The sequence below is a fragment of the Mus caroli genome, chromosome 3 (genome assembly GCF_900094665.2).
Source record: "Mus caroli chromosome 3, CAROLI_EIJ_v1.1, whole genome shotgun sequence".
In the NCBI taxonomy this organism is placed as follows: Eukaryota; Metazoa; Chordata; class Mammalia; order Rodentia; family Muridae; genus Mus; species Mus caroli.
In genome coordinates this window covers 87,723,479-87,735,138 of record NC_034572.1, presented here as the reverse complement: position 1 = coordinate 87,735,138, position 11,660 = coordinate 87,723,479, and the positions used below count along the sequence as shown (strand labels likewise).

Genomic DNA, 11,660 nt, shown 5'->3' with positions numbered 1-11,660 from the left:
GTGCTAGCTACCATGGCACTCATTTAATGGGTAAGACTATGCTGTGAGGAGTTACGGAATTAGAATATGTTCTTGAAGAGCCCTCTTGGAACGCTTTGAGGTTTGGTCCTTCACTTAGACATAGTTTGAAAAACAAATAGAAAAGTCAGATCCAAGCCTGAGTGGTCCCATTTCACTGGTCCTATGGAGACAGTCCTGTGGTATGCTGATTGCCCAAGGTCATGCTGACTCTTCCTGACCCAAAGAAGCAGGGAGCAAGCATTTCAGAAGGAGCAAGAAACACACTACCTCAAATTCAGAACTTAAAAAAAGGACTTTCTTTATTGAGGGCAATGGGATGCAAACAATATAAAACTCAGAAGCTTCTCTGCCATTGGATTAAGTTTTCTCTCTCGGATTGTTGAATTGGAGTTGGATCTCATTTGCACATTTCCTAAGGGTCCTGATCTGCTCACAAGAAGCAGTGGGGCAGATTCCTCAAGTGACCCCGTGGGTGAACACGCATCAGGGTGGGGGTACCAGGGCTCCAGTTGGCCTACTTCTTCCCCTTCTGCTTCATGTTTACTACAAAATAGTCATTGCATGCAATGGTGAGCCCCGCCACTAGTGATAGAAAGCTCTGGAAGCCCACTTTGCCATCTCGACACTGGTCCAGGTCCTTCATGATTTTGTCCACAGCCAGAGGGTCCTTTTGATTCTAAAAATAATAATAATAATTAGAACAAAGGCAAACAATGTCAGTTGATGATGTTATAACATAGGCAACTATTATCTTGTCTGATTCAAACTTCTGACAACCTTGTGCATAAGCATAATCTCTCACGTCATCCTGTTCTAGTCTTAGGTCGTAAGTGACCTTTGTTAAGTCATCAGCATGTTTTTTTTTTTTTACATTTTTTCTTTAGAGTGCCTTTTCAGTAACTTCATATTTAGATTGTGCCTAAGAACTATCCTCACCATTTTCTACTTCAAACTTAGATTTTTTTTTTAAAGCAAATTTTCATTCCTGACACCATGGTCAGATCCTTAAAAGGGATCTCTCTTGATGAAGAGAGAGCTTCAGATTACTCAGAGATAAGTTTTGGGTGCACTCACTGCTGTATTAGTCCTAAGCTGGTGCTCATGAGGACACTGGGTTTTGCTTTTAGAGAAGACTCGGAGAATTCTCTTTTTCTCCTTCGTGCAGCTGAGACAACCAAGTGTGCTATTGTATGTCATATCAGCTATGTCACCTGAGTCCACCACAGTTTAGTTTGTCTTCACATATCCACTATAACTATGAAGACAGGAGTTTGGATGTTGAGTATCCTCTCTAGAAGGCCTTCCACTCTTCATGAACTGAAATGCTAATCACGTGGTCTGCTTCTTTCCAATCTTTGAGTTGGTAAATGTATGTCATCTTATTCTCATACATTGAACAACTTTCAAAACAAGTGTGTGAGGCTGGGAGGGCGGCTCAGTTGGTAAGGTGCCAGAATGAGAACCTGAGTTGGCGCCCACAGTACCCACGTAAAAGCTGGTACAATCCTAGAATCCCAGCAACAGGGAGGCAGAAACAGAAAGATTCCCAAGGCTTACTAGTCAGCCAGTATAGCCAAACTGGCCAGCTCAAGGTTGAGTCAGAGACCTTATTTCAAATGTGATAGACCTGTGAGATAGCTCAGTGGGTAAGTCTGCTTGCTGCTAAGTCTGATGACCTAAACTAAATCCCTGTAGCCCATATGATAGAAGGAGATCATCTACTTCTCCATGTTGTTCTCTGACCTCCTCATGCATCCTACGGTACACTCTCAAAATTAATTAATTAATTAATGTAAAAAATTTTTTAGGCAGAGAGTGATTGAGGGATGATATTTAACATCAAATTTGGGCCTTTATACACACACACATGCATACACACACACACACACACACACACACACAGACACACACACACACACAGATCTACTCCAGTGAATATGTATGGTAGAATCAAAAAACTCCTTAACTGCATAGCACGAGTGTGTGGGACAGAAATAGACAGATGCCAGGACTTGCATCTTGTTTCTATGGTGATTAGCTTGATTATTCCTTTTGCTGGTTAGAAGTGCAAAACTGTGGTTACTCCTATAGATAGGTCCAGGCTGTCTCAGAGAGAAATAACCTCTAATGCAGTAGAGGCTGTTAAGAGGCACAAAGTCGCTATGAATTCCAATGACTGAATGATTAAGGGAAGAGCTGACTGACATGCAATATTTAAGTGTGCTGGATACATAAGAGAGCTCTTATGGTAGAGCCATATTGTCTACCAAAGACTGCAAACTCCTACCCTAAGCTATCAACTGAAACCTGCAATATGCAGCTAATTCTGGCCTCACCCCCAGCTTCCTGGCTGTGGTCAGAATGAGTGAAGTTTGGATGACATAAGCCATCTACTTTAGAAACAAAATGGTCTGTTAATGCAGTGAGTACACGTCTAGAATTACGGCCCTGTCTGTGCCTGGAGTAGGCTGCTCTGCCTTGGCTCGCTCAACCCCTTGCATACATCCTTTGTGTTTCTCATGTCACAGAACCTTGGCTATGGAAGGATCTGTGTCTTTGGTCACATGTGATGAGTGAATATTTTAATATTGAGAATATCTCTGCAGATGTGACAGGCTGGCTTACAAAGAACACATTTTGTTCTTGCACTTCATGTTTATCTAGAAGAATCATATCAAGTGGAAAGTGGGCATGTGAACCAGGACTAGAGAATGAAAGCCATTGGTCACTGTTAGTCCACAGCTAGTGCTTCTCTGTGCTTATTTGGGACTTCATCACAGTATAGCAAAGGAACTAGCTCACTGAGCTAGTACTGGGGTGACTGCAGCTTAATGGGAGGAGCCAGGCCACCTATTTAACTGATGTTGATGATGTGTAAAAACAGTCTCCTGCAAAGCCCTGTGTTTATTAGAGTAGGAACCAGGGCCTTAGATAGTGTGCTATTTATCAGATAGATGACAAGAGATGGGATCTAGCGATCTACCCTCATTTCCCTTTACCCTTCAGGGACTAATGCACTCAGTACAAGAAACCAACCTTTCTTTCCAGGAAAAGATGGGATTATACCACAATGTCCTACTGTGTCAAGCAATATTTTGTCTTACATGAATATTAAATTCAGCAACTGTTTCTTGGAGGCCTATAAAGTCAAAGGACAACTATGCCTAGTGACTTAATGTCTTGGCTACCATAAATGAGAAGTCCTGTTCAATCTTCCCAAAGTGGGATATAAACTAGGCTGTGCTTCCAGGCTCCTAAGATGACACTGACATTGTAAAAAGCAATTATTTCTGGAGTGACACTTTGTTCCTATTCAGCCAGCAATTAACATGATCCCTTTATGGGTTAGAGCTGGAAAAAGAAGAAAATTCTTTTTGTTCATAGGGATTTAAGAAGATTTGAGTAGAGGGGCGCTCTCCAAGAGAGCACCTGCTTTGCCTGAATGGGGCCCTAGACTCAACCTGCACCTCACATCCACACACAGGGCAGATTCAAGTTTTTCCCAGTGGCATATGACCAGAATGTGGAACTTCCATCATGAAGGTTATAGACTTAAGGTGTAGCATCCCTGGCTTATTACATACTTGTGAAAAGCCTTTCCCCCTCATGATGTGCCAATGGGTGTGGATATTTTCACCTGCAGATTGAGAGTTCTTTGAAGCCAGGGGTGGAATCTTTTCCACTTTGCTGCCCCTGTGATATATTAACACACAGTAGGTACCATCTACCAAGCAAATGGATGTGAAACACGCCCAAGTAGTGACCCTACAGGGAAGGGATAGAAGAAAGGGGAGGGCACTCTGATTTTTATGTCTGGTTCTGAGACTTTCAGCACTTACTTCCAAAAACCCAGGGAACTCCCGTTCCATGAGCACTCTCAGGTCCTCCTTTGTCAAATGGTCTTTGTCGCCTGCAAACCTGTGAAACGTAAGCATCATGGTTTCCATGGCGTGCTCCATTTGGGATGGCATTTTGAAGAATCTGTCGAAACCTGTTAAAGGACATAAAGAGAGTTTGAACTAACTTTTAAACCACAGGTATGAAAATCTTTAGACAGTGATGGGAAAGGAGAAAGCAGAAGGTCTAATTACCTTTCCCATAAAATTTAATCAATCCAAGGCTCAGTTTGGGGGCTTTTGTTGGTAGCAACAGACACTTCAGGTATTGGATCTCAGAATGTGGGATTTACTCCTGTCAGCCACTCTATATGCTCCTAATCAAGAAAAAGAAGATCTAATTTTCTGGGAAAGTAGGACTAGAGATGCTCTTTTTAACTACAAAGTACCGAGTTAAAGAGATGTTTCCTTATTTCTCTTGGCACAGAAAATGTAATTCTTTGAAATGGCTGAACACCAACAAGTCACAAGTCCAACTTGGTTACTATAGTAAGCCTCAGCCTCCCTGGCTTGAAGCAGGGACCTGGACCAATCTGACTCTATAGATTAGAAACTTGCTTATAGATGGGTTTGTCTGTGGGCTGTGTGTACTCTACAAACACTGAACTCATGCTCTAGCAGTAAAACGCAGCCGCTCTGTCTGAGCACACACTCCATAAAGTTCATTATCAAGTTCAGCAGAAAAGGAATGAGTACGCATATATGTACAAACTCCTTCAGGAGCCAGATACATTTTTGGTATGACTATGAAGACGCGTTTTCCTTACAAGCTGGGGTGCACTGAGAGACCAAGGGCCTTTCAGCATGAAGAGTTTAAAGAGAGGAAAGGAAATGTTAGGTCACTGTGTTTGGTACAATGAACTGGGGCAAAGGTTTCGGCCAGACCCAGTGCCAAGAGGAGCTCAGTGTCCGTATAGAGTTTTGAATGCAAACAGGAGAAGCTGACAACTTCTCCTGCTGAAGACCAACAACAGGAACCTAGGGCATACTTTGGTCTGAATCCTGCTGCTGACAATGCCTGTTCAGATCCCTAAATTCTGTAACCCACCCCAACACACACGGACTGAACCCTACCTAGGGTCTAGGACAGGCTATCACTGAACTATATATACACCCTGACCCTCTTTCACAGGCCTCACTAACTTGCCTAGACTGGCCTTAACTTGAGATCCTCCTGCCTCTGCCTGTTGAGTAACTGAGTCTGAGCCATTAGGCCTGGCTTCTAAATACTATCTTTTACAGAGTCAAAGACGTGGCGCTGAACACTAGCATTGAAGAGCTATATTTAAGGGCTGTAATTCTACCTCTTTGCCTCAGAAAAATTATAAGAACCGCTAAGGAATCCCACACCTGAGAACACCGTCAGTGAGGATCTGGCCTGATTCATATGCATGACGTGGACAGCAGCAAGTTTACACTTCAAGGTGCACAATGGCATGAAATCCAGGGGAGCCCCTCCCCTTTTCCTATCTTATACTCCTTGAATCTGCCCCACCTCCCTAATCCTGGATATGGGTTTCTAATGGCATTGGCTGGCTTACAGAGAGTCTATTTTAAAGCACAGAGTTTAAGAGAACTGAATTTCAATCACCTAATGAAGGACATGGAATGCCACCTCAGTCCTTCAATCATTCAGGAAAGGAGCCAGATGCCAACGAAGTTTAAAGTCTGTGTCCACATCAGAGCCACAGAGCTTTCTGACCTCCTCTCAGAGCAAAGACTCCAGATTCCAGACATCCCAACTGTTAGAACCAGGTGGGTATCCAGTGTATTTCCTCCCAGGCATCAGGAGAGTATACTGCAGAGCTAAAGAGGGTTTTCCCCCTAAACAGGCCAATTTAGGACTCCTAGGAAATGCAAGCTGTAAGCAGAGGAAATCCTGGCCTCACTTGAATGTCCTCTTCAGGAGGGTGAAGTCAGGCTACCTTGCTGAGAGCTAAGGTCTGAGGTTAGTCCACTTCTTCCTGCCTTACCCAGAGGGCTATGAAGTGACAATGTTCCTCCCTGAAGCTTCACCTCTGCCCCAGGTCCTCTATCCCTAACTCCCCTGTTTTATTCCACACACAGAGCAGCCCACTGACTCCCTGCTTGTTCAAGATACTTGCAATAATAACACAGAGATAGAGTCTGGCCAGAAAGTGAAAACAGAGTTGAAATTCACAGCATATGACCTTGATCCCAGAAGGCACTGACCAGGGCTATAAGAAAGGAGTTACTCTGGAGAAAGGTTTACAGTAATGCAAAGAATCCAGGTGTGGTAGGGGCAATCCCAAGAACTACAAACTGAGCAATCGGGAGTGAGATGGGGCTGAGACATGTGAAATGGAGTTATCAGTCAGGCTGGGTGGTATAGACCCTGCCTCAAGAATCAAAACAACAAACAAACACGTGTAACAGAAATGTGAAAATGCTGTTCTCTTGGATGAACAAATGCATCATATTGTCCTTCTCTGACAGAGTGGTCCTAACCAATCCCCCATTGCGTGCATTATAGGGATCACTACACTCTATAATCAGTTACTAGAATGAAAGCTTTTCAGGAATTTGAATCTGGCATCTCTACTCCACCTAACACCCCCCTCCCAAACTTCACTCCAGATGGGGTGGGCCTTCCCCTTCTGATTGGGTAACACTTTGTCATGAGGGCCTTGGACACTGGTCTGAGAGTTGGGGAAACCTACCTGGTCTATTCACCTGTCTGCCTCGCCTCCAGAACTGTCTTGGTCAAGAACCACATATTATTCTGCTTTAGTTGAGAGACCACTAGATAACATTTGTTAAATGAATGGCTCAAAGTAGAAGGGATACAGATGAAATTGTCTTTAGGCAGTTGACAATAAGGTAGCTCAGAGCACAGCAGCTAAAGGACGAGTTCTGGGAAGGGCGGGGGGGGGGAAAGGCCTCAGCAGGGTTCACCTATGAATGGAATGGCGGAGTATAGAGTACATTTCAGAAACAAAGGGATAAACTATGTGTCCTGTTAAGCAGGTCTGGTCAGACACACAAGCTTCTCACTTCTGCTGTTTCTCTTGGTTTCATTCATCACACCAGCCACTGCTTGGCCAGCTCTGCAGGGAAGACTCAGGCCTTACCCACTCACCTTGTACTGAACCGTTTTATTCTGATGTCCGCCTACACCCTTCACGTTAGCCTGAGCAACCTGTCTTAACTGTCTCTTCCTCTGAAGGAGACAATTCCTGGTTTTGTTTCCTTTACAGCAAACACCTACTTTGCACACATTCCCTATGGTGTTAAATTCCAAGAATGTTCTTATTTTCTCTGTCGGTCTTTAAGAGAGGGGAGGGGCATAGGGTGGGCGTCCCTCTTCCTAAGCAATCCCAAATGTCTGTTCTGGACCTATGCCCAAGTCTAGGCTATAAATCTCAGAAGCTGGAGGCCTGATTTACTTTTGTTCATCTGTATTTTGTCCATATCTTACTTTTCTTGAAGCCACCCAGAATTAGGGTGACAGTGAACACAAACATCCATTATTTTAAAAACATTTGTAGAGTTTCTATTCTTTTGTTTAGGAGAATTTGAAGAGCAATACTTTTTTTTTTTAATTGAATCCAGAGGACATTTTTGAATCTGACCCTTACAGTATATTTGGGGTAGGAATGAAATTAAAACAATGGATTTTAGCTCAGACTTTCTCACCAAATAAAACTTGCTTACTACAGACATGGTCTGCTAAAGGAAGCTCCAGATGCAATTCAATAGGAAGAAAGAACTCTAGCTCAACCAAGAGCATCCATTTTTCCATGAGGGGTTGTCATGAGTCAGCAACCCAACCAACAACATCAGCTACACTGACCAGTGAGAATTGTTTAGTTGATGGGTTGAAAGTTGTTTTTAAAAGTCAATCAGGCCCTCCCTGCCTCCCACCAGGGGTGGTGGTCCTGAAGAGCTAGACCCTCACACGTGCCAAGCCTGTTACTCCCTTTGCTTTTGAGGTGTGATTCCTAAGTTGTGAATCCTGAGAGCCCATCTTTCCCCAGCACTGTGAGCATTAATTTATTTCATAATTCTGAAAGAATCCTATTGTTCTCTTAGCTAGGCTTAAATGGATGGAATGTGTCCAAGGCATATCAAATACTTATGTATTTGCTGGGAGGCGGGGAGACATGACTCTCTCTCTCTCAACTGTCAGTAGAAAGCAGGGAGGTATCTAGCCTCAGCCCCACCCAGCCCAAGGCCTGACCACATTGGGGTGACTGCTCAGAGGCTGGCCAGAGGCCAGACATAAGAGGACAACGGCCCATTTGATGTTGTATTTAGGAAAAGCCAGGGAACAGCATCACTTAGAAATTAGGGTGAACCCAAATAACTGCTCTATGCCAAGCAGACCAAAAACAAACAAACAAACAACACTACTCTTAGAAGGTCAGTGACATTGCATAGGCAGTGGGAGGAGGACTAAGGTAAATGGAATTTCAGGGAGTTATATGAACTCCTCCTTCCTGCTTGAGCGTTGGGCATTACCGTCTGCAATTTGCTGAAACACACCGAAGGCAAGCTCTCTGACAGGGAGTTTCTACCTAATTTGAAGTATAACATGCAAAAATCCACTCCTGGAAGCTGAAACTGAAGCTTGGGGGGAGGGGGGACGGGACAGACTTGGAATGGTTCTGCCAGTCTAATTACTGCCCTTCCAGGCAGCTCAGTCAAGAAACCCCTCCTGCAGGTTGGTGGCCAGTTAGTTGTGACTCATTTCCTCTTGGAAAATGCCCTGGAAGATGGCACAGTTCCTCTTTCCTTCAGGGAGCGATCTGTTCAAACCATCCACAGAGAATCAGCAACCAGCTAGGCCACACCCAAGGTCTCACAGCTGAGTCACAGGCCGCAGATCACTAGGAGAATCCAGGAACCCTTTGTGCTAGCCCCACCCTGCAGAATGTGTCTGGCTTTCCTGGGGCGTGGGGTGTGGGTAGGAGAATGAAGAGAGGTGGGTCCTGTGGATTTCAGAATGTGGATCCGGGCTCTGCTAGTCTGTTACATTTCTGTTTTGCTTGCCACCCACTCAGCAATTTCTCCAGAGTCCTCCTAGGCAGGGCTAGGAAAGAGGTCAGTCATTCCTGTGGCCAAGCTCAGGCCGTGAAGCAGGTACATCCCTCTCACTGCACCACATCAAATTAATCCCGGACTGAAGATTCTTCACCAAGCCTGCTCTCTCGTTCCACCTCTCTCTGGTCCCCTTTATTTAATCCGAGTAGCTAGAGGAACACTTGGTAGAGAGACAGAAAGTCCTACTTTAAAGATCCTTCCGAAGCAACCTGGAATTTGCACTGGGGCTAAGGCAACAAGCAGAGCAGGGTCCTTCAGAAAGGAAATCCTCCAGCTGCCAAGCCTCCAGTCCTCCCTGGCCAAAGCGGCTCAGACAGCCTGGTTAGGGAGGAGGCTATGAACATCTGGTCTGAGGTCTGCCTGTAGCCTGAAGCTTCATGGAACTGCCAACTGGGACAGAGCGCAAGCAGGTTCTGCTAAACTCCAGTTAACTCTAAGACTAGTTGCAAAGTAGAAAAGATGAGAATGAAGAACCACACGCGGAAAAGGAGAACAGAACAGCGGCTCCACCGCCAGGATAGGGTAGCTCCAGACAAGACTGGCCTCCGCCCCAGCGGGTCTGGGGGCGTCCGAAGCAGTGTGCGAGCTGGAGGGGTGGCCCCACCCAGGCTCGCGGGGCGCGGCTCCTCGCGAAGCCTGGCTGGAGGCCGAAGCAAGCGGGTGTGGGGTTCCCAGAGGGCAGATATTAGGTGCGGGACTCACCTGGGCCCCGAGGCGCAGCAGTCCTTGGAAGAGCTGGGCACACCACGATGAGGCTAGCGCCGAAGACCGCGCGTCTTTGTACGCGAGGCGGGTACAGAGGGCGGAGGCGCCCCGGAGCGGGAGGAGCCTAGAGGGCAGGCAGCTGCCCTCCCCACCCATCCCTCCCTTCCTGCCCCCCACCCCGCCCCACCAGCGCTCTCTCTCTCTCTCTCTCTCTCTCTCTCTCTCTCTCTCTCTCTCTCTCTCTCTCTCTCCCCCCCCCCCCCCCCCCCCTCCAAAACACAACGCAACACACACACACACACACACACACACACACACCCTTCCCACTCTGCCAAGGACTAACTTTGCCGGTCCCCAGAGGCAGCCCTATTGTAAACGTCCCTGCGGAAGAATGCTCTTAGTATTTCAGGGCATTCTCATCCAGGGCCGTGCCCTTCCTCTCAGGTTTGATTTTAGAAAGTGGGTGAGTGTAGAAATAAGAATCCAGCCGTCTTGCGAGGCATACCGGCCAGAACCAGAGCCAAGAGCCTCTGCAGGAACCTGCAGGGTTAGGAATAATTTCCTAGATAAGCAGGAGGAACGCGCCTACACCTAGTTTGCTCTAGGACCTGGTCTTGGGGTCGCCTGTGTTGAGTGCAGAAGCAAGGCCCCTGGGCTTCAGCCTAGCCTTGCCACCACTGGGTGGTGAGGAGCAGGGCGTGTGCTAGTACTTTTCAGCTTCAGGGGCTTCTTTGTAACAGGGTTCACCTTTGCTGGTACAGTTTGTGATTTTGCTTGGTGTTTCAGCTGTGGCCAATATTACTAAGATCTGTTTCGGAGCCCCCTTCTTGACTCTACTTGGCTCTAAAAAGCTCTTTGGAAGAAATTTCTGGAAGATATTTAGAGACGACTGAAGTGTATCCTAACTGACAATCACACCCTTCCCCGATACTTATTTTATTTGTGGTTTGGGATTAAATGCAGTTATTGGTGACACAGCCCAGTCCCTAGCACTGGGGTTTCCCCTGTTCCCAGGGGAAGTCCTGGAAAGGATGAGAGATTCCAAAGGGATAAACAGAATTAGGGAATTCTCTATGCGCCACCACGTGACAGTCTCAGCAGAGGTCAGGAACATCCAACTCTGTTTTCTCCAGGGTCTCTGAAACCTCAGTTCTGGCTCTTCAAAAGCAGTTTTTCCTTCCAAGTCTTCCCACAGGCCTCCCCAGGTCGTCACAGCTGTGGAGGAAATCTCAGGGAAAATGCGATTGAATTTAGAATACTACTCACTGGTTTTCTTCAGCTGAGGCACGAGCCTTAGAATGTTTAGTTTGTGCTAGAGCCTGTTGATTCAGAGATGGGGAATCAGTTTCTTCTTTCAAAGAGCGCCGACATTTCTGAGGATATTGTAAATAATTCCCTGTGGTTGCTGAGCAGTACAAGAATGTTGGACAGGGGCTTCTAAGGCCCCATAGTGGGACAACAATCTCATTCACGGAGGAAGCAACATTTGATAAGAACTCAACAAATAATCACTGTAATTCTTTAATCTGCAAGTCTATTATAACCTTTTAGGCAGGTATAGAGGTTCTCACTGTGTCAGTGCTTTTTAAAAAGTTATTGTGTGTCTGTGCATGTGCCTCCATGTTCTCCAGAGCACATACATGGATGGCACTGTGAGAACAGTTTTCAGGAGTCAGTTCATTGGTGTGGAACTTGGAGCTAGAACTCAGGTCATCGGGCTTACACAACAGCACCTTTACCCTCAGAAACCCTATTGACCCAAATATCACATTCCCTTTGTGAAGGGTTTGGAAAACAGCAGCTAAAACAATAATTATTTATAAATGTATGGACCAAATAATAAACATTTTCATGTATTTCGTTCTAGTCCTATACATCTGATTATATTGATTTTTTAAAATTGGCGGTATCCTCTTTTGTTCCTTAGTATTCATTCTCTCCCTACCCCTCGATGTTTTTGAGCTGCCAGGATTA

The 11,660-nt window shown here is 45.7% G+C and overlaps 1 protein-coding gene across 1 annotated transcript; it reads right to left on the bottom strand.

Annotated features, from left to right (window-relative positions):
* Positions 1–300: 300 nt before the first annotated feature.
* S100a10 (S100 calcium binding protein A10) lies at positions 301–9,789 on the bottom strand. Its single transcript, XM_021158870.2, has 3 exons — positions 9,684–9,789; positions 3,861–4,012; positions 301–697 (listed from the first exon to the last, which is right to left on the bottom strand). Exons 2-3 carry the CDS (start codon positions 3,990–3,992, stop codon positions 536–538), a joined length of 294 nt encoding a protein of 97 aa, XP_021014529.1. The 5' UTR covers positions 3,993–4,012; positions 9,684–9,789; the 3' UTR covers positions 301–535.
* Positions 9,790–11,660: the final 1,871 nt, after the last annotated feature.